General features: G+C 37.5%; 1 protein-coding gene across 4 annotated transcripts in view; it reads right to left on the bottom strand.

Moving 5' to 3' along the window:
• The window catches only part of EXD2 (exonuclease 3'-5' domain containing 2), a 48399-nt gene that overhangs the window by 7488 nt on the left and 17632 nt on the right, over positions 1–23279 (bottom strand). For all 4 annotated transcript variants that reach the window (XM_020889753.2, XM_070469544.1, XM_070469545.1 and 1 more), the window contains 4 exons: positions 11985–12241; positions 6606–6732; positions 1414–1745; positions 119–225 (listed from right to left, as the gene is read on the bottom strand). In XM_020889753.2, coding sequence (XP_020745412.2) covers positions 119–225; positions 1414–1745; positions 6606–6732; positions 11985–12241 — 823 coding nt within the window. The remainder of the gene's footprint in view (positions 1–118; positions 226–1413; positions 1746–6605; positions 6733–11984; positions 12242–23279) is intronic.

Below are 23279 nucleotides of genomic sequence, written 5' to 3'. Positions count from 1 at the left end.
TGTCTCTAGGGCTCTCTGCCTTCTACACATCGCAACCCTCTCCCTGATCTCAGGCCCACTCCAGTCAGGTCCTGCATGCACCTAATTAGAAATCAAGTATGACGGCTGAATCTCAAACCTCCGATGCCTTTGTCCAGGTACCACTGAGCTTTTCTTCGATCACAAGTGCAGAGGGGCTGTCCGTCAGGAGCATGGAGGAAGCAGTTATCGTAGAGAGGTGATTTTCTGTGGGGAGGGAAAGAGAAGTCTAAACTTTGGAGCAAACTATTGATCAAGGTATCAATTACCTTCCTATATTCCGAGTGACCCAAGCCATTCAACACTAGGGTCATACGTTACATTTATTGGGGGGGGGGGGGCGGGGGGAACATGGTGAGAAACCATGTTTACTCCTCCATCTACAATGGGCTAGAAAGAGAAATTAAAATGAACTAGTTTATACCATTAGTTTTTATATTTATAGATTGGGAAATTAGGGAGTAAGTTGGGTAATGTTTACATGGTTCTACCATGAAAGCAAGAAGGAACAGGACATGAGGAAACTTCCCTGTAATCACTGGATTAAACCAAGTCAATTAAAATTCAAGTTCAAGTAATGAGTGCCATGTGGATTTATTTCTGGCTCATACGCAATGCTTGCTTCAATTTAATCATCCAATTCCTAAAGGCATTTTGCTTAGAGGAACCAAACTTCCACTCCAAAGTATTTATTAGTCATCATTCTGCAATAGAGACATAAGCTGTACAGGAAAATTCTCATTGACTAGAGGATAATGTAAGTTTAGGACCTGGATACCATTCTAAATAATCAAATACCAAATGAGTAAGAAATCGAATGATGCATTTCTCCTGAAAAGTATGAGGCACTTCATGTTACTTTCACAGCTCTCCTGAAGCAAGCAAAGAATAATAATTATACCCCTTGGTGGCTCAGATGGTAAAGAATCTGCCTGCAATCCAGAAGATCCAGGTTCAATCCCTGGGTAGGGAAGATCCCCTGGAGAAGGGCATGGCAACCCAGTCCAGTATTCTTGCCTGGAGAACCCCATGGACAGAGGAGCCTGGCGGGCTGCAGTCCACAGGGCTCACAACTGAGTGACTATACTGTCACTTTTCTCGTTTATAATAGAAGTGCATATCTAAGGTTGTATCAAGGTCAGGGACAAAGCTAGCTTAAGCACTCCTCATTTCCACTTCCACTGCTCAAAAATAAAACAGTAGAAGGGTAAAAGGGAAAAGTACACAAATAAAGGCTAGCTCCAAATGTCCTTGAAGGAAAGGAAAAATAAAAATCCTTGGAGAGCCCCTGCCACCTTACCACACAAGCCTTCTTCCCAGACCCAAGGTAAAGCATCATGCTTTTTGCTGCAGGCTGGGCCACTGAATCTACTAGACACAGAACAACTCAGTTACCTGGCAGAATAGCCCACTCCCAGGGGCTTTCTTTTATGTTTTCTGGGGTCTCTCCCTTGGTGGTTGCCTGGCATCGTTCCATCAGCTTTCGACTTCTTATTTCTTATTTTCTGCTGAGATTCTGTTGCTTCCCCGTTAACCTCTTCTCCTGATCGGCTAAGCCCTTTGCTTCGGAATGGGATATCTACCACATCCTGACATTTCTCTAAGATTTTTCTCCAGACAATGTGGTCATCATTTTCTTCTAGAGTCGAATTCCTAGAGAAAGGGTATCCAAGAAGATGGAGAAAGAGAGCCACTGAAATCTGGGCATCCCTGGCAGCATAAATTACCTGAAGAGAAAAGTCAGAGATCAGTAGAATCCAGAAGGCGGACCAGAGAGAGCAAGTTCAAAGTCAGTCACAAAGACAAGAGACCACTTCCAGGTTCTAATTCAAGATGCACAGTAACCCAGGCACCATCTACTGCTTAAAACGTTTTCATTACAAAAAAATTCAAACTAGACAAAAATCAATCAAATGGTATAATGAATCCTCATGTAACACAGATACAATAATGACTTATTCTACATGCTAGAAATTCCTTCTATCTGCTACCAAACCTGCTGGACAGATTTTCCTCCAGCTTGGAGTAGGGTACTTATCACAGGCCTGACACCTAGTACATGAATTTCACTTCGGAAATGGTCATCATATAGAACAACTGGGTCTGTGTGACTACTGATCAGAGACAAACTGCTGTACATATTAATTATGTGTAAAACAAGAAAAACAGCTTCAAACATGGACCTCAGCTCAAAAGTCACAAGGGTCCATTTCTGGAATTTATGTATTTAACAATAGTAAGTCATTCTCTAAGCAACTAGGCACAGGCAAGCTGGTCATAAATAAAAGTAGTCAAAACTATTAATTTAATTACTAGCTCTTCCTAACAAAGCATGTAAGGACTTTAATGAAAATTCTTTTAATTCAGCTTTAATAATCAAGCCTGGTAAATAACACTATTCGTATGGATCTTTTTTCTGTGTGTAATTTTAGAATAACAAAAAAAGAACAGAATACTAGAAAAAGAAGTTTAGATAAAATTTTTCATGTAGACTCAACCATCTACATCTCTGTCAGCAAGCAGTCTCCTACAGGAAAAGAAGGTGTTTGAATGTGAAGAGTGCAGAATACTTTTTTAACAAGTTGTTTTCAAATGATAAGGAATCCAAGGCACTTTCAACAAATGGTGCTGGAATAGCTGCGTGTTCACATGCAAAAGGGTAAATTTGGACTCCCACTTCAGACCACACACAAAAATTAACTCAAAATGAATTAGGAGAACCTAGGTGTAAGAGCTAAAACATATGATTCTTTGAAGAAAACATAAGAGTAAGTGTTCATGACCTTAGGTCAGGCAACAATTTCTTAGATATGACAGCAAACGCATCAGGAATAAAAGAAAAAATAGATAACTGGACCTCAATAAAAATTAAAACTTTCCAAAAAAATTAAAACCTTCATGCTTCAGATGATCCCATCAAGTAAGTGAAAGGAAAAAAGGGAGAAAATATTTATAAATTATATATCTGATAAGAGATTAGCATCCAGAATACGTAAAGAATATGTATGCATACACACACGTCTGTTAAAACTCAACACAATTAAACAAACAACACAATTAAAATGTGAGCAAAGGATCTGAATAGACATTTCTCCAAAGAAGATATAACATTAGACAATAAGCACGTGAAAGATGCTCAGCATCATTGGTCACTAGGGAAATATAAATTAAAACCATATCAAACACAATATGGAAAATTGGAAGCCTCATATATTACTGGTGGGACTATAAAATGATACAGTTACTTTGGAAAATAGTTTGGCAATTCCTCAAAACAGTTAAACATAAAGTTACCATATGACTCAGTAATTCCATTGTAGGTTATTTGCCCTAGAGAACTGAAGATGTATGTCCACATAAAAACTTACACACAGATATTCAGAGTGGTATTATTCATAACAGCCAAAAAAAAAGAAAGCAACTCAAAGCTCTACCAAATGATGAACAAATAAACAAAATGTGGTCTATCCATACAATGAAGTATTATTTAGCAATTAAAAAAAATGAAGTACCAGCTCACATGAGTGACTGCAATAAACTCAGATTTCTGCTTTGTTTTACTCAGTGTGCAGAGTTTGGGTTTTGACAAGTGTAAGCTATATAGTGGTTAAATCACAGAGGATCTGCACCTAGTAATATCAGGGATGGCAGAGGTTGGGGGCAAAGTGTCATCAGGAAAAATAGGGATTATGGGAAAACTACATATTAAATAATGAGATAACCAGCACCACCTCTTCTACTCAGCTACCAGAATATAGGCTGTGGGGCTTATACTTCTTGGGTAGAAAACTAGAAGATTTATGTCTGGAGAAACTGAGTGGCCTGAGAGAAAAGACTTACAGCTATTGACATTTGATTATAATTTATAGTTACTGATAATAAAACCCACTAGTCAAAAAAATTTGGCCATATGTGCTATGCTCTCACTTCATTTCTTTAAATGTCAAATTTAAATATTATTTTCTATATTTTACAAAATCTCATTAAGCATTATGTTTATAATTAAAAAAACAATAAATATTTTAAATGAAGAATGAATAAGAGTCTTTAGAAATTCTGAATTATCATAATAATATGGATCACAAATCTGGTTTCAAATTTGGTGGCAATTAACCTTTTCTCCCCAATGTTTTATTTTGAAAGTTTCAAACCTACAGAAAAGAATGACAACTAACATTCACAACTGTCAACATGTGCTTTATCTCTTTATAATACATACACCAAATGCTTCTCTTTTGGCTGAACACATTTCAATATTAAGTTGCAGCTACTATGATACTTCATCCTTAAATACTTTAGTGCATATCTTCTAAGAACAAAGACACTCTCCTACATAATCACACCACTGTCACACCCAAGAACTTTACACTGACAAAACACAACAATACATGGTTGCATTCTAATGTCTCCAATTGTCCCAAATATGTCTTTTAGAGATGCTGCATGACTCAGGATTTTTCATACATTTACAGAATTGTGCAACCTTCACCACATCAATTTTAGAACATTTTCGTCAGCCCAATAAAAAATCTTATATCCTTTAGCAGTCATCCCCTACTTCTTCCAGGCTTAAGCAACCATTGATTTGTTTTCTGTCTACAGATCTGCCTGTTCTGAACACTTCATATAAGTGGACTCATACAATATGTGATCTGATGTAACTGGCTTCTTTCACTTTTTAGCATAATGTTTTCAAGACTCATCCATGTTGTAGTATGTATCCTTTTAACTGCTGAATAATATTCTATTGTATGGCTATACTGTATTTTATTACTCATTCATCAATTGGTGCTTGATTCAATAGGCCAGTAAATTTAACTGGCGCTTTAATGTCTCCTTCATAAATAGAAATGGATAGCCAAGGATCTAACATTTGAAAAAAAATCCTTAACATGAAAGACAAAGACCAAATCAAACATTTAAAATCAGGAATTCAGAGGAAAAGGAGGTAATGCAGGAAGGAAAAAAAAAACTTCAGAACCTTCAATACTCTAAGATAAGAGAAGATGCTATTAAACAAAAATGAAAAGTTATTTTAAAGGTGAATATTCAGAGAAGACCAGGAACTCTTATAATGGGAATAATTAAAAATTTGAGTGAAATATTGAAAGATAAACTTGAAATTTTTCAGAAGATAAAACAAAAAATACAGAGATGGAAAATCAAAGAGAAAACATTTTACTAAGAAAATGAGAAGATTAATTCAAGGGATCCAAAACACATATGAATTCTAGAAACAAAAGGGAAATTTTCTAAGAAATATTTTGAGACTAATTCCCTGAACTGAAAGACATGAGCTTCCAGATCAAAAGAGTCCACTGAATTCTAAGACTGTAGGGAAAATGGCTCACACTAATGTATATCATCATGAATTTAAAAACTAAGAATAAAGAAGATTTTTCCAGAAAGAAAAACAAGTCACAAACTCAACATCAACACTGGAAGCTACAAAGAGCACTGCCTTCAAAGTTCTGAAGGAAAATGATTTCCACCCTAAAATGCTATCCTCAGCCAAAGTATCAGTATCAGAGGAAACAAGTATCTTTTCAGACATGCAAGGTGTCATAAATTAACTTCCCATGCTCCTTTTCTCAGGAAGCTAGTTTGAATGTACTCCACCAGAACAAGAAAGTGAAAAAACACAAGGTTTGTGAAACAGAGGACCTACTACTATAGAAGAGAGGTGAAGAGACTTCCCACTCTGATGGTAAACACAAACAGGATGAAAGTCTGGCAAGCAAGGCTACAGAACAACTAGTCCTGAAAGAAACAGGAAGACCAAGGGCTCCACAAGGGCAAGCTCCAAGGGAAACTCAAATGACTAAGTTATCTGACTGTGTCTGAACCAGCAGAGAGGAGAGTCTGGAGTAGACACAGTTAACAGGTATACAGAAAACTAAGCAAACAAAAATATAAATTACTACTCCTGGGAAAACAAAAAGTTGTATAAGAAAAAAACTGCAATTGACCATGTGGAGCAGTTATAAATAATATCAATATAAGTAAATGTTAATCTGATAAAAATGACAATTTACCTCTTTTGGGAGCATGGGGGAGGGAATAAGTATCTGGGGATACAGGAATTGCAAGAGCACTAAATCACGTTTTCCATAGCAAGACGTCAAAAGATAATAAGTAGAAAAGGAAAGAGTAATATATGTGTGCAATTTTAAAATATAATGCTAATTACCAGAAAAAAATGAAATTGGATGCCTCTGAAAAGAAGGAAGAGCAATTAAGAATGGGGGAGGAAGGCAGGAGGACTACTTGCTGTTCCTTATAATAAGTCTTATAACACTGTTTTTTTAAATTAGAATTTTACTCATGATAAGAATTTTACATTTTTCTGAAATCCCTGGCATATAGTAAATGCTCAAAAAAAAAAAAAAATAGAACGGGGAGTTTTACCCTTTTATTCAAGTGGCATGTTCATTATTATAGAGCATTTATCTTGAGTATCATCAATGAGGCTATTTTAAGGCATTTCCACCCAACATATATCATTTTGAGGCTTAGAATGTTTTAAATAATTATACTTTACAAGCAATGACTCTTCCACTCTTCAACTACTCTGATAAGAGAAGTACCTGGTCCTCAGTAAGATTCTCAGCATCCCAGTTGCTGCAGCGAAGCAGAAGGGACTTGTCAAGAGGAAAGTTCAAAACAGTCTCAGAGAGTGATTTCAGGCTAAGCCCATTAGAGAGCAAATTGTTTCTACAAGAAATAAATAAAACCATGTGTCAAAAATGGGCAAAGGACAAGAACAATACAATCCAAAAGAGGCATATAAGTGGCCAATAAACAAATGACAGATACTCAATCTCACTACATAAAATAAAACAAAAAGTATATACAATTTTAAACTCTATCAGATTATGAAGATCTTTAAAAATAACTACATCTAGTATTGTGGAACATGAAGAATTACAGTCTAACGTAAAATTTGTGAGCTGAACATTTGTTCAATCTTTATGAAAAGGTCTGTCAACAAATGCTGTTTGTTGTTCAGTTTCCAAGTCATGTCCAACTCTTCGTGACCCTATGAACTGCAGCACGCCAGGCTTCCCTGTCCTTCACCATCTCCCAGAGTTTGCTCAAACTCATGTGCATTAAGTCAGTGATCATATCCAACCATCTCATCCTCTGTCACCCTCTTCTCCTCCTGCCTTCAATCTTTCCCAGCATCAGGGTCTTTTCCAGAGAGTCAGCTCTTCCTATCAGGTGGCCTAAGTATTGGAGCTTCACCTTCAGCATCAGTGTTGCCAATGAATATTCAGGGTTGATTTCCTTTAGGACTGACTGGTTTGACCTCCTTGCTGTCCAAGGAACTCTCAAGAGTCTTCTCCAGCACCACAGTTTGAAAGCATCAATTCTTCAGCACTCAGCCTTCTTTATGGTCCAGCTCTCACATCTGTACATGACTACCGGAAAAACCATAGGTTTGACAGTACGGATCTTTGTCAGCAAAATGAGGTCTCTGCTTTTCAATATGCTGTATAGGTTTGTCATAAACCTAGGAATGTCTAGGTTTCCACAGTCTTCCAAGGAGCAAGCAACCTTTTAATTTCATGGCTGCACCCACCATCCACAGTGATTTTGGAGCTCACGAAAATAAAGCATGTCACTCCTTTCCTCTTTCACGTTCATCAAGAGGCTCTTTAGTTCCTCTTCACTTTCTGCCATTAGGGTGGTATCATCTGCATATCTGAGATTGTTGGTATTTCTTCCAGGAACCTTGATTCCAGCTTGTGATTCATCCAGCCCGGCATTTCGCATGATGTATTCTGCATATAAGTTAAATAAGCAGGGTGACAACACACAGTTTTGACTCCTTTCCCAATTTTGAACCAGCCCATTGCTCCATGTCCAGTTCTAACTGTTGCTTCTTGACCTGCATACAGATTTCTCAGGAGGCAGGTAAGGTGGTCTGGCATTCCCATCTCTTTAAGGATTTTCCACAGTTTGTTGTGATCCACACAGTCAAGGCTTTCTTAGCTATCAAAATTTTGAACAGGAATATTCTGTGATTTGATAATTCTACTTCTAGTAAATTATCCTCAGACAAGTGTACATAAAACAATCTTCATTACAGCACTATTTATAGTAGCAAAGAACTAGAAACAATGTAACACCCTCAATGGAAGACTAGTTAAATATGCCTGCAATTAAATTCCACATAGTTGTTAAAAATAAGGATGTGTATCTATATTGATATGAAAAGATGTCCCTGACATATTAGCAAAGTAAAAAGAGATTATGAAAGAAAACATGTGCGTGAACTCTCTGTATTAATATATACACAGTACACAATAAATGTGTGTATGTGACTCTAGGTATGTGAGAGGGAAGAAGCACAAAGAGTTAAGTAGAAAGATATTAATCAAATGTTGGTGATGCTATCTCTGGGTGTAGGGTTTGGGGTGATCAGAAATCTTTACATTTTTTAAATTTGAATTGTCTAGTGTTTGTGCATTACTTTTCAAATTTGAAAATATGATAAGGCTTTCTTCACTCCCACAGTTACTCTGGAAAATGAAATCATTATAATGATAAAGAAAAGGAAGTCTTTCCTTACAAAAACAAGCAGCAACTTGATGGATTTCATCAACCCCAAACAGCAGCACTGACTAAAAAGTTAAAAAAAAAAAAGGTCCAGACATATTTATGTAAAATATATAACATCATGGTTCAATTCATGGAAATGAAGACTTTGGGGGAGACAAACTGCTTTCTCTTTAAAATCTTTTCATGTTTTCCTTTATAATAGTAATTATAAAAGAAATGAATACTTATTGTTAAAAATGCAGACAATAGAGAAGAGTAATTGGTGAAAAGTGAAAGTCCTCCCCCCCCTCACACTTCCACGCCTCAAGAATAATGACCCTTATGAGTTATGTTGGGGCCCTTCCAGATACTTTCTACAGATAAACAAGCAAAGAGGTGGCTAGATGGAGGAGCAGATACAGTTTTTTAGTATTTGTTCTAAAACTTGCTCTATCACTTAATGCATCGGGGACCTCCTTTCATGACAGTAAATACTTACTTTGTCCTTTTTTATTTATTTTTTAAATTTTATTTCTGGCCGCACTGGATCTTGGTTGCTGCGCATGGGCTTTCTCCGGTTGCCGTGGGCAGCGGCTGCTCTCGCTGCAGTGTGCAGGCTTCTCATTGCGGCGTCTTCTCTGGTGGAGCGCAGGCTCTATGCACGTGGGCTACAGTAGTTGTGGGGTACAGGCTTAGTTGCTCTATGGCACGTGGGATCTTCCAGGACCAGGGATGGAACCTGGGTTCCCTGCATTGGCAGGCATATTCTTACCCACTGGACCACTAGGAAAATCCTTATTTCAATCTTTTTAATATCTATCCAATTTATCAAGCCTTGGTATTTCATAATTTTTGAAATCATTACCCTCACTGAAAGACAGCACTTGGTTTTTATTAATTCAATTCCATTTAGGTCATTAATTTTTTTTTAATGTCATATTTGGGAAAGTTTCACATTTTTTGAGGATGAATTAAAAACAAGAGGCCATCTTTGCCACTTCAAAGTTTCACTAGCAAAGATTCCAGAATCACACACAACAGTCTCAATAATGAATTATCTTCTGCTAACATATAATAAAAAATATAGACAGCATGAAGAAAAGAGAACAGCATTACCAAGAAAATGTTTGTTCCTTTCCAAAGTCAAATGAAAGTCAACCTCTTACAGCCAACATCAGGGACAACCTATAGCTAAATGTGTTAAGTATAATGTCAAATTTCTTCTACTATAATGTCAAAATTTTTAAATTTTACTACTAAAGTATTCAATAATAAAATAATGTTTAAAATTTTAATAAGATTTCATTAAAAATTAAAAAGCTAAATGCTTCATTCTTATATCTAGAGAAGTTTACAGTAATATTCCACTTTGGCCAAATTTTAACTTTGACACTTAGCTATTCTGCATTTAGCCGTGTAAGTAAGGATACTTATAACTTCTATATGCTCACAATGCGTGGGTGTGTGCTCAGTTGCTAAGTCGTGTCTGACTCTTCTGCGACCCCATGGACTGTAGCCCTCCAGGCTCCTCGGTCCATGAGATTTTTCAGGCAAGAGTACTGACTGGAGTGGGTTGCCATTTCCCTCTCCAGGGGATCTTCCTGACGCAGGGATTGAACCTGCATCTTCTGCATTGCAGACAGGTTCTTTACCACTGAGCCACCGGGGAAGCCCATATAACTCATAAAGAGGACTATAACTGGATAGAAAGTGATCTGGAAGGACAAATCAATCGAATGATCATGGTGCTGAAGGTGGTAGTAGTCATGGTGGTAATGAAGGATGATGACTGAAATTTACACAGCACTCTGACTGTATGTCAAACACTATTTCTAAGTTCTTTACATAGCTTAACCCATTCAATCCTCAGACCAATCCTATGAGATGGGAATATTATTTCTACTTTTTACAGACGAGGGAGCTGAGGAACAGTGAGGCTCAGAAACTTGCCGAAGGTAACACAGCTGGTAAGAGCAAGATGGGGACTCCCACCCACATAGTACGCTCCAGAGTCAAATCCTGGCCACTATACACACGTCCTCTAAGAAAGGTGACTATGGGCACTATGGTGACCCACGGACGAAAGGGCAGATAAAACCAAGGAGGGTCTTGCAAAGCAGGAACAGGAAAACCAGACCTTTATTGCCCTTCCCTCCCCCATAAGGTAACTATTAATGGAACAGTAAAACCTGCCTCCCCTCCTACCCCACAGGGAGGAGGTATTTGCCTTACTCTTCCCCCAACCCAGTATACGTGCCTCATTCAATCAGCAAATGACCCGTAAGACCCCTATCCCACTCCTTGTACCCTGGGTATAAAAGTGGACTAAGGATCCCCACTCAGCGTTGGTTCTCCCCTGAGCTGGTCTGCTAACAGCGTCTCCCACTCCAGTAAACTTTATTTTCCTCTCATTCTGTATCATGTCTGGAAATTCTTTTCCAACCCAGGCCCGGACCACCACAGGCACCTCTGGGGAGCCAGCGCCAGGGGGTGGAGGGCCTGATGAAAAGTGGCTGTTATACTCCAAATATTTTAAAGAGCTAAAAAAATTATACGGTAAAGATTTTAATGTATTACTAGAAAAAATTGATACTTTATGAGTTTTATTTACTAAGCCAAAATAGAATTTCACTTAATACTAAAAAATTATGATAAACATAGATTTTAATCAGGCTTTCTCCTGGTTTATCAAAACCTCCAAACTTTTAATGTCAGTGTCATGGAGAAAGTCAGGGATAAAGGCTATTTCAGTCCACACTATTAAAATGTGGACCACAAATATACATGAAAATATACCTTTAAAAAAAGGTAGAATTTCCCTAATAATAGAATGCCAAGGGAAAGGGCAATCTCTTCCTCTCAGTGAAGCATTAGGTTTCATTATTTTTGGCCTAAAGCATGGTTTGGACATTCAAATGTTTATCAGGATGAGTCAGGGGTTACAATGGGAGAGGTGGGGACTCTGGGAAATTGAGCAAAACATGCTCATCTAAAGAGGACAGTGCTACCTGCCAATTGTTACCACTCAGGACTATTGACCTCGCGTAGTCAAATCACCTAAGAGAAGCCAGAAATACAGATTTTTACATTAAATCTTCTGGATTTATACTAAAATTCCCCAACATATCACACAGGCCAAAAAATAAAAATCTGCAACTCTAATTTGCCCAAGGAGTTCATCAGTTTACAACCTGTAGCTTATAGAGACACCTTAATAACATTTCACTAAAAAGACCAGTTCTAGGTAGCTAAAGTTTTCTCAGAAGGTGGAATATCTCCTCACAAATTCAATAGGCATCTCAGATGTCTCTAGGCTTCTAAAGAATTTTAGAGGCTTCATTATTGAGTCTCAGTAACCTCCAACTTTTGCTAAAATATTCACCCCACAGCTACAGCAATCCAAGTGTTCATACAAACCATACCTCTGCCTCACGGCTAGGTATCGGAGGTCCAGGCACCCCTTAACGACGAGGCCATAATCCTGCAGAAGCTTGCTGGCATCTTCTGAACATCCTACTCCGACTTTTAAAATTGTGCCGTCTGCCAAAATGTCCAATAATGTTTTTGGTAGTGTTTTTCCTCCACAGATCAGCTTGGGCAAGCGAACCAAGACACAGAAGCCACTTGGAGAGGCCATCTGAAGGAGTGACAGAGGACTGGCTTTGCCTTCCGAATTCACCTGCAACAGAGGAAAACAGGGCCCAGTTCACACTCCAGCACAGCACCAAGGACAACATGACACTGCGGCAAAAATGTCTGAGAGGTACTTCCCTGACTTCCCAAAGAGAAGAGCTGACCAGCCAGGCTCAAGCCTAAGGATGAGCCTTTGCTAACAAATGCAATAGACTCCGAAGCAGCAGCCTGAACAGGTTACTGAGGGCCCAAATATGAGCCTGAAATATGAGCAGGCCATAAATAGTGACCAGCTGACCTGGAGGAGCACTGGGACACACACGCTGGCAGAGTCATGTGAGACACATTGGTTTTAAAAAGCTAAGGAAATGAGTGCCAAATGAGAATACATTCTTCATTTTCTAGACTTTTTAACATGCATGCTAGTCAACTGACTCATTTACAGGGCATCAATGGCTGAAGATCTGATTTTCACAAAGAGGCAGGAAATATAGTACTAACAATAAGTGGGTACCTGCCGATATAATAAATCCTGGTAGCATAAAGTGCCTTCTAAGCATTTTATGTTCATAAGCTGTTCATAAAAATGTGTGCCGAGCATAAGCTAGGATTCTCATATCTTAGATGAAACTAACTTTACATATTAACTGATTTAGTTTTAATTTTTTTTGAAGTAATAGATAAATTGGAGAAAATGCTTACAGCTAAGGAAATTATTCCTAGAAAAATTTACATACAAAATTCACATTAATTCAAGGTCCCCTAAAGTTATCCACAGAATCCAAGTTAAGCATCCAATAAATTTCAATCCTTCTCATTTTTCAGGAGAAGAAATGTTAGGACTACAAATGAGGTAAATTGTCTAAACATGAAGAAATTGGGGCAAAGTCAGAACTGGAACCTGAATTTCCCAATCTATAGAATGTAGAAGAAACAGTCTAGATCAAGAATCATAAAATTAGGAGGGACTTCATCCTCAGCTTCTACTTCTATGCTAAGCAAAACCATGGTTTAACTCACAAAAGCTTTAGGAGTTCCCTCCTCAGGCACTGTTTTATCAATGAGGGCTATTCTTGGTTTACCAACATTATATTTAATACGAAAAAAAAAACCATATTTTAATTTTGTTAGTCTTATGCAATCCAGTGGTCACTGTCTTTTTCCTCCTTTTTAGATTAGTCAACTCATAAAAAATACTTGGGACATACACAATAAATATACACATGCATTTTAAATCGTATAAATGTGGTACTATACTAATGATATAGATGTTATTAAATACACACGAGCAAAAATTTTAAATGGATGATGCCATCAATCATTGTAAACAAAATTTCTGACACTTTTTCTGTATTTCAGCAATTCACTTAGAAAGAATTGGTTTAGAGATTAGGGAAAAGTCTGTGATTCTTTAAATGACCTCACGATGGCAGCAAGGAGCAAAGAAAAACCTGAAGCCATATTTATGGGCTGCAAAAAAGTTAACTAGCAGTAAACAATCTGCCTGCTAGGCAGGAGCTGCAGGTTTGATACCTGGGTTGGGACAATCCTCTGAAGGAGGGCATGGCAACCCACTCCAGTATTCTTGCCTGAAGAATCCCAGGGACAGAAGGGCCTGGTGGGCAGTCCATAGGGTTGCAAAGAGGACACAATTGAAACAACTTGGCATGCACGAACATTGAGCACCCTCTCTGTGGAGTTAATGTATCAGTTAAATTAGACCATGGCTTTGAGACAGGAATGAGCTTGTCCATTCGGGCAACAGAATGAAGGCCCAATGAGGCTGGAAAGTACTAAGAGAGGGGATGGAAAGAGAATAGGAGACAAATGAGAGATGCTGAGAGAGGCAAAAGAACATGAGTCATTAAGAACACATAAGTAATTAAGACATCCTGGTTTTATACAAAGCAGTGGAGGCTTTTTAGGCAGGGAACTGAAATGATCAGGTGTGCATTTTTAAAAGATCACTTTGCTAACTCTATGGAGAAGGGATCATAGGTATGTAAGAATCCAAGTAGGGAGGCCAGTCAGGAGGCATTTCAAAGGTGCAGATAAGAAATACTTGAGGCTGGACTAGGAAGGAAATAGAGGAGATGTAAAGATGTAGATGATGCAAAATCTATTTCAGAACTAGCATTGGTAATACTTCCTAAATGGAAGGAAAGGGTTAATAGTAAGGAAAAGGGAGGTGACTTCAGGCAAGCCTGAAGCCTAGGCCAGCAGAGGGATGCTCTTGGGAAAATGACCTTCACTTCATTCAGTCTTTCTTACACTAATTATTTGCATCTGTTAAGCAAAGCTGTCTATAGCCAGAGACTCCAGAAAAAATCAGGCAGGAGTCAGGGGCCAGAAAGATATTTAACATCTCCATCCCCTGCCTCCAGGAGAAAGGCAATAATAGCTTCTAATACATGGCAGAATCCTCATTTTGTACAGGATTTATCCATAGTTGCACATCACCATGGGTAACTCGGGGGAATCTGGAAACACATACCCCTATCTGGGAGAATGCTGTTACTTCCTGCTTTCTATAACTGTTTCTTTGAATTTCCATATATTTTGCAATTAAAGAAACTTAACATTCTATAACTGCCTGTTTGTGTATAACTTTCAATCATATCACTTCTGTTAGACAACCTGTAAGAGGGAGGATGTCTCTCTGATTTTAATCTTAAAGGTGGAGAAGACTAGGGATAATACAAGTGTGGGAAGAAAAATCAAGAGCTATGTTAGGAACATATTAAGTCTGAGATGACAAGGGAGGATTCAAGTAGAGAGATGAATATAAACAGCTGGAGTTCTAATTTTGAAAGTCTTCAGCTTATCAATGACATTTAAAGCCACAAAATTAGATGAGATCCCTTAAAAAAAGAACATAGAGGACATAAGTTAGAGGTGCCGACCCACAGATATGTTTAATATTATTTTTTTGGTCTCCACATTTTAAAAACTGTGTGAGAACTTTTAAATTACTGGAGCTCACATTTTAAAAAATCTATTATGTTAAGTTTCTTTTTAAAGAAATGGACAATCTGGCAACACTTGGCTTGAACTGCACAGCAGCTTCTTCATTTACATAAGAAATTCTCTAATTCACCATAATGTCTTCTCAACACTGAAGCCAACTGTCATCTCCCATTTATCACTGTAGCTGTAAACCACTGTTTCTCCAATACAGAGAAATATTTCTCAGTCCATGTTCCTATCAAAACTAGGAAAATGGAAAATAGATCATAGACATTGTGTTTAAATAAAAAAGGAAGGGATCATATTTCTTTATGAAATTGAAAAATATTCCTATGCCTTCAAAAATGCAAAACAATCACTCTACATCATCCACTGACATTTCCTATCTGGGACGTGTAGGCATCTGAGTTTGAACTGGGGTGGGTACAGAAGAGACCAAGTGTAAGTCATCTCAATATTTAGATATGAGGTAGAAGGGGGATTGGAAAAGGAAAAAGAGGAAGACCAGGGGCTTCGCTGGTGGCTCAGTGGTAAAGAATCCGCCTGCCAATGCAGGAGACATGGGTTTGATCCCTGGTCCAGGGAGATTCCACATGTCTTGGAGCAGCTAAGCCCGTGAACTACTGTGCCTGTGCTCTGGAGCAGGAAGCTGCAACTACGGAACCCATGAGCCTCAAGTGCTGAAGCCTGCGCACCCTGGAGCCCCAGCACCGCAGCAGGAGAAGCCACCGCAATGAGAAGCCCTGCACCGCAGCCAGAGAAAATCCTGCGCGGCAACGAAGACTCAGCACAGCCAAAATAAAAATAAATGTAAAAAATGTTTTTAAAAGAGGAAAGACCAAGAACTAAATAAATAAATAAAATAAAAAATAAATAAAAGAGGAAAGACCAGTAAGATAGGAAATAGGAGAGTGTGATGGCGTGAAAGCCAGAGAGAATGTCTCGTGCAGGAATTACAGAGATGCTCTGGAGAGCTGGAATAACATGAGTCCAAATAAGTGTCCACCGGATTGGAAAGCAAGAAAGCTATCAACTTCATCACTTTCAGTGCAGCAGTATGATAGGATGTCAGATTAGAGTAGGTTGAAGAATAGATGGAGAATAGCAAATTATACTCAGGCAAGTAGAAGAAAAGAAATAATGAAGAGCACAAATTGGTGTAATAGGACACAAACAAACAATAAAGACCAACAACGCCATAAGCTGATTTTTTGAAAAGCCTAATAACATTGATAAACACATGGAAGGGGTAATCAAGAAAAAAGAGAGAAGCAAATAAGCAATGTCAGAAATGAAAAAGGACCCATCCTTACATATCCATCTGATAGGAAAAAAAATTGTTAGAGGCTATCATAAACAAGTATACGTCTGTAATTTAAAATTTTGAAAAAAAGACAGATTTAGATGAAAAATATAATTTATCAAAACAGACACGAAGAAATAGGAAACATGAATAGCCTCTAAACTATCTTAATATTGTATTCATAATTCAGAAACCTCCCTTAAAAGAAAATTCCAGATGGTTTCACTAGTAGATTTTAATCAAACACATAAGGAAAAAAGAATTGACAATCTTACACAAACTTTTCCAGAGAACACAAAAATAATGAACAGCCCTAACCTGTTGTATGAAGCCAACCTCATACTTTAATCAAAATCTGACACGGTCATTTCTAGAAAATCGAATTATAAGCCAGTGTCACTCATGAATATAGATTTTTAAAAAAACACTAGCAAAATGAATTTCAGCAATGTATTAGGAGAATAAGACATCATGACCAAGTTGAGTTTATTCCAGGAATTTAAAAATCAATGTATTTCATCACAACAACAGACTAAAGGAGAAAAACCACATACTCATCTCAAGAGATGCAGAAAACGCACTTGATAAAATTCAACAACTATTCACGATTTTAAAACAAGTTAAAAAAACTGAAATATAATTTATTTATAAAATTGTTAGTTTCAGGTGTAGGGCAAATTCAGTTATATATATATTTCAGATTAATTTCCATTATAGGTTATTACAAGATATATAATAAACCCTTGTTGTTTATCTATTTTATGTATAACAGTTTATATTTGTTAATCCCACACTCCTAATTTAACCCTCCTCCACTCCTCTTCCCCTTTGTTAAAAAGAAAATTGATTTGTTTTCTATGTCTGTGAATCTATTTCTACTTTGTACATAGATTCATTTGTATCATATTAGGTGATATCCTAGAATATCTGACTTAGTATCCTCTGGGTCCATCTATGTAGCTCCAACAATAATATTTCATTCTTCAAAAAAATAAAAAACACCTGGTGAATTCCCTGGCAGTCTGGTGATTAGGACTCCATGCTTCACTGCCAGGGCCTGGGTTTACTTCCTGGGTAGGGAACTAAGATCACACAAGCCATGCAGTATGAACCAGAAAAACAAAACAACATAAAAACTCTTAAAAACCAAGAATAGGGACTTCCCTGGTGGTCCCATGGTTAAGCCTCTGTGCTCCCAATGCAGGGGGCCCAGGTTTGATCCCTGGTCAGGGAACTAGATCTCACACGCTGCAAGGAAGATCCCAAGTGCTCCAATAAAGACCCAGCACAGCCAAATAAATTAAAAAGAAAAAGAAACCAAGAATAGAATTGAATATATTTAATCTGTAAACAAACCTTACTGCAGATAACATTTGTTGTGTTCAGTTGCTAAGTCACATCTGACTATTTGCGACCCTACGGACTGCAGCATGCCAGGCTTCCCTGTCCTTCACTGTCTCCCAGAGTTTGCTCAGACTAGTGCCTAATGAGTCAATGATGCTATGAAACCAACATACTCAACATGAAAATGTTGAAAGCTGTCATTCTACGATAGGGAATGAGTCAAGGATGCCTACTATCACCACTCATACTAAGCACTATATTATGATCCCGGCTAGTACAGTAAGGCAGGAAAATAAATACAAAGTGTAAGGACTGGAAAGAAAATTATCACTTCACAGATGATATAACAGTTTACATAGAAATTCAAAAGAATCTACAAGTAATTAGAATTAATAAGTGGGTTTAGTTAAGCTCTTTAATAAAACTACATTTTTATATATCAGAAACAACATCTTTTAAGATTTCATTTATAATAGAATTTATTAAATCTCAGAAAACTACAAATACCTTACTAAGAGAAGTTAAGGATCTAAATAAATATTTTTGTATTAGAAAACTCAATATTGGAATAAGGTCAGTTCCTCACAAACTGATCTATTAGATCCAATGCAATCAAAATATCAAGAATTTTTCTTTGGTAGAACTTGGAAAGTTGATTTTAAAATATATAAGGAAATGCATGGAGAAGGAAATGGCAACCCACTCCAGTATTCTTGCCTGGAAAAGTCCATGGACAGAGGAGCCTGGCGGGCTACAGTCTGTGGGATTACATGACTGAGCATGTGTGCACGAGGGTGGAGGGAGATGGGTTGGTAGCAATAAAGTGGTAGAACTAAAAATAATAATAATAATAAAATAAAATATATAAGGAAATGCAAAGGACCAAGACAATCCAAGACCTTCTGGGAAAATAACAAGATAGAAAGTCTTGCTAAGAGTTTCTTCGAGGTCCAGTGGTTAAGATTCTGTGCTTCCACTGCAGGGGGCGCAGGTTCAATCCCTGGTCAGAGAACTTAAGATCCGGCCAAAAAAAAAAGGAAGTCTTGCTGTCACAGTTATCAAGTCATTATAAAGCAACCGTAACTAAGACAGTTTGTGACCACCGGTGGAAGAATAGAAAATTAAGACTACTAGAGTGTCCAGAAATACATCGACTCATATACAGATACTCGTTTTATAGTAAAGTAGCATTGCACAGCAGTGAGAAAAAATTTTATCCTTTCAACCAATGGTGCTAGGACAACTGAATATCCATTAAGGGGGAAAATGAAACTCGACGCTCCCTCACATCATACACACACACACACACACACCTCAATTTCAGATAGAGTATAAAATCTAAATATGCAAGGTATAAAATCTAAATATGCAAGGTGTAAAATCTAAATATCTAAAACTACAAAACTCCAAGAAAATAATATAGGAGAGTATACTCACGACTAGACAGATAAGGGAAGGCTTGTTATACAGCACTATATAGATTTTCTGATCATCAAGCTTTAAAAGAACATAAATGCAATCCACAGAATGGGGCAAAACATTTACAATACATTTAACTCACAAAGGGTTCATAACTAAAATATAAAAGAACTCCTATAAATCAGTAAGAAAAAGAAAATTTGATTTTTAGGGAAAAAAAGGAGGCAAGTGACTTGAACAGGTACTCTATTAAAAAAAGATATCCAAATGATGAATAAAAATTTTTTTAAAAGATGCTCAGTCTCAGGGCTAATCAGGGATGTGCAAATTAAAACCACAATGAAATATTACTACACATCCATTAGAATAGCTAAAATTTTTAAATCTTACAGTACCAGATGTGGACAAGGATATAAGACAAAGGCAATTTTCATAAAGTCTCAGAGAGAAGTTAAATTTTTAGAACCACTTCTGAAAACAATGGGTACACTCATTACTACTGATGACAGTAAACTAGTTAAAACCATCTTGGAATACAATTTAGCATTATTTATGAGTTAAAGATATATATAAAACTCCAAGACCCAGAACTCCACTCATAAACACTGTACGTCCAATAATAAGTACATCTGTTCACTTCAGCATTCTTTGTAATAGCCCCAAACTATAAACAACCCAAAAGTTCATCAACATTAAACTGGATGAATAAATCATGATATATTTACACAATGGACATATGGTAATGAAATCACAGTCACACACAATATGGGTAAATATTACAAGCATAATGTTTGAACAAAGGAAGTGAGACACAAAATACACACTTGATATTTTCATTTACATTAAATTTTAAAAGCAAACAAAACTTAACTATAGTGCCGAGGGATGCATGTTTAAGTAGTAAAAGTATAAAGAAAGACAAGAAAGTAAATACCTTAAAATCAAGATAATAGTAACCCTGGGGGGGGGGGGGGGATAATGATTATGAGGGGTCACAAGGGGAGCTTCCGGGGTGCTAGCAAATTCTGTTTCTTGACCCAGTTTTCAGTTACACACTGTTCTCTTTAGATTAAATCATCCAGCTGTTTTATTAATATTTTTGTTTCAGGCACTTTTCTTGATGTGTTTTACTTCACAATAAAAAAAGGTTAAAAAAAAAAAAAGATTCAAGGAGTAGGTTAAATAGCAGATTAGACAAAATGAAAGAAATAAAAAGGGAACTGAAAAGAGAACTAAAGAAACTGCAGAATGAATCCAGAGAGGTTAAGACATGTTTAATATAAAAGAGATTACAAGACATGTAGGAGAGCAAAAAAAGTTCAGAATGTAGCTAATCAAATTTCAACAAGAAAGAAGAGGTGAAAAAGGAGGGGTAAGAAGAGGAGGAAGAGAAGAAAAAACAGGGTGAAGGCAACCTTCAAAGAGAATTTACAACTGATGTACAATACCAACCACTATATCCAGATATCTCTCTGAATCCCAAGCAGGAAATACAGAAAGATGACAACACTTAGCCTCTCTTAGATTCTTAGTGAATCCTCAGAATCAGCAATTCAAAAAGAAGATCTTAGAAGTGTCTACAAAAAATTTGAGTACATATAAAGAATCAACATTTAGACAGACAGTTACTTTCAACAGCAACAATGGAAGCCAGAAGACAGTGGAAAGTGACCTTGAAACTGATAGGCTGCTAAACTAGAATTTTGTATCCCCCAGTGAAAATATCTTCAAAGATCAAAGCAAAATAAGGACACTTTCGGAACAATGTGGTTTCTTGATGGCTCAGACAATAAAGAATCTGCCTGCAATGCAAGAGACCCAGGTTCAATCCCTGGGTCTGGAAGATCCCCCGGAGAAGGGAATGGCAACCCACTCCAGTATTCTTGCCTGGAGAATCCCAAGTTCAGAGGAGCCTGGGTGGGCTACAGTCTATGTGGTCGCAGAGAGTCAGATACGACTGAGCAACTAACCCTTTCACTTTCACAGAATAATAATAATTAAGTTTACTATCAATGAGCCCTCAAAAAGAGAACTTCTAAACGACAGACTTAAAGAGGATGATGCCAGAAAGTTCTGAGATACAAGGAAAGATGAGCAAAGAAAAAGGTAAACACTTTGGTAAATCTAAACAAATACTGACTGTATAAAACAAGGACAAAAATAATAACTAAGCAAATACACAAAAGCAAACCAAAAGAGAAAGGGAATCAGAGATGAAAGAATGGAAAGAAGGAGGATGGATGAAGGTTTTTCTGTGGCAGCAATCAGGGAAATGCAATCACACCCGAAGGGAAGTGTGGCATCAGTGGAAGTTCAATACACTGAAGCTAAAATGAAGGGGGTTTTGGATTATTTGCCACTTTAAACTTACTCTGCTATAGTAGTTAAACATATCACTATTAAATCAATAGCTGTTACTAACTAGTCACTTCATCCTACCTTATTGTTTCTGAAGTTATACTTCATTTGGTTGGAATAATAAAGGTATTTGACAAATGAGAATTTTCCTAATCTACTAAAGCTCAATGTTTACTAATGCTTTCTTCTATTGTTTTTGGTGTAAACATTTCTAAAATAATATAGAAATATGTTAATATTTCTAAAATGACATAATTCTTATACACAATAAGCTAAAAATGCCCAATCCTTTCCTGATGGCCCAAGGTCACTGGTATAAACTACTACTCAACTATTGCTGATATAAAGAAATACCCTCAGTAGCTCTCTAAGGCCTTGTGTGACTGCCAAACTTTTCCCACACCATCATGTGTTCTCTTCTTGGTCATCACTGTATTGGCATCTTTAGTTCCTCCTACCAACTACCTGTGATCTGAGCTGGTGGCAGCTATTCTGCTTGGGGCCTCCTTTGATTACATTTCCTGGGTCCTGACTATACTCCAGATATCCAGAACACTTAGATCACAGAATCTTGGCAAGGTATTATGCTGAATTAATAAGAGATGTGAAAAATTCTGAAAGAGATAGGAATACCAGACCACCTGACCTGCCTCCTGAGAAATCTGTATGCAGGTCAGGAAGCAACAGTTAGAACTGGACATGGAACAACAGACTGGTTCCAAATAGGGAAAGGAGTACGTCAAGGCTATATATTGTCACCCTGCTTATTTAACTTAGATGCAGAGTACATCATGAGAAATGCTGGACTGGATGAAGCACAGGCTGGAATCAAGATTGCAGGAGAAATATCAATAACCTCAGATATGCAGATAACACCACCCTTATGGCAGAAAGGGAAGAAGAACTAAAGAGACTCTTGATGAAAGTGAATGAAAGAGGGGAGTGAAAAAGGTGGCTTAAAGCTTAACATTCAGAAAACTAAGATCATGGCATCTGGTCCCATCACTTCATGGCAAATAGATGGGGAAACACTGGAAACAGTGACAGACTTTATTTTGGGGGGCTCTAAAATCACCACAGATGGTGATTGTGGCCATGAAATTAAAAGACGCTTACTCCTTGGAAGGAAAGTTATGACCAACCTAGATAGCATATTAAAAAGCAGAAACATTACTTTGCCAACAAAGGTCCACTTAGTCAAGGTTTTTCCAGTAGTCATGTATGGATGTGAGAGATGGACTATAAAGAAAGCTGAGCGCTGAAGAATTGATGCTTTTGAACTGTGGTGTTGGAGAAGACTCTTGAGAGTCCCTTGGACTGCAAGGAGATCAAACCAGTCCATCCTAAAGGAAATCCATCCTGAATATTCACTGCAAGGACTGACGTTGAAGCTGAAACTCCAGTACTTTCGCCACCTCATGCAAAGAGTTGACTCGTTGGAAAAGACCCTGATGCTGGGAGGGATTGGGGGCAGGAGGAGAAGGAGACGACAGAGGATGAGATGGTTGGATGGCATCACCGACTCAATGGACATGAGTTTGAGTAAATTCCAGGAGTTGGTGATGAACTGGGAGGCCTGGCATGCTCCAGTCCATGGGGTCGCAAAGAGTCAGACACGACTGAGTGACTAAACTGAACTGAACTAAGAATAAACGAATTCTCCTTTAATCTTACCCTCTTTTTGACTACTCAA

This window comes from Odocoileus virginianus, chromosome 6, assembly GCF_023699985.2.
Source record: "Odocoileus virginianus isolate 20LAN1187 ecotype Illinois chromosome 6, Ovbor_1.2, whole genome shotgun sequence".
Lineage (NCBI taxonomy): Eukaryota > Metazoa > Chordata > Mammalia > Artiodactyla > Cervidae > Odocoileus > Odocoileus virginianus.
Note: the sequence above shows the minus strand (reverse complement) of the source record. Positions and strands in the feature narration are given on the sequence as shown.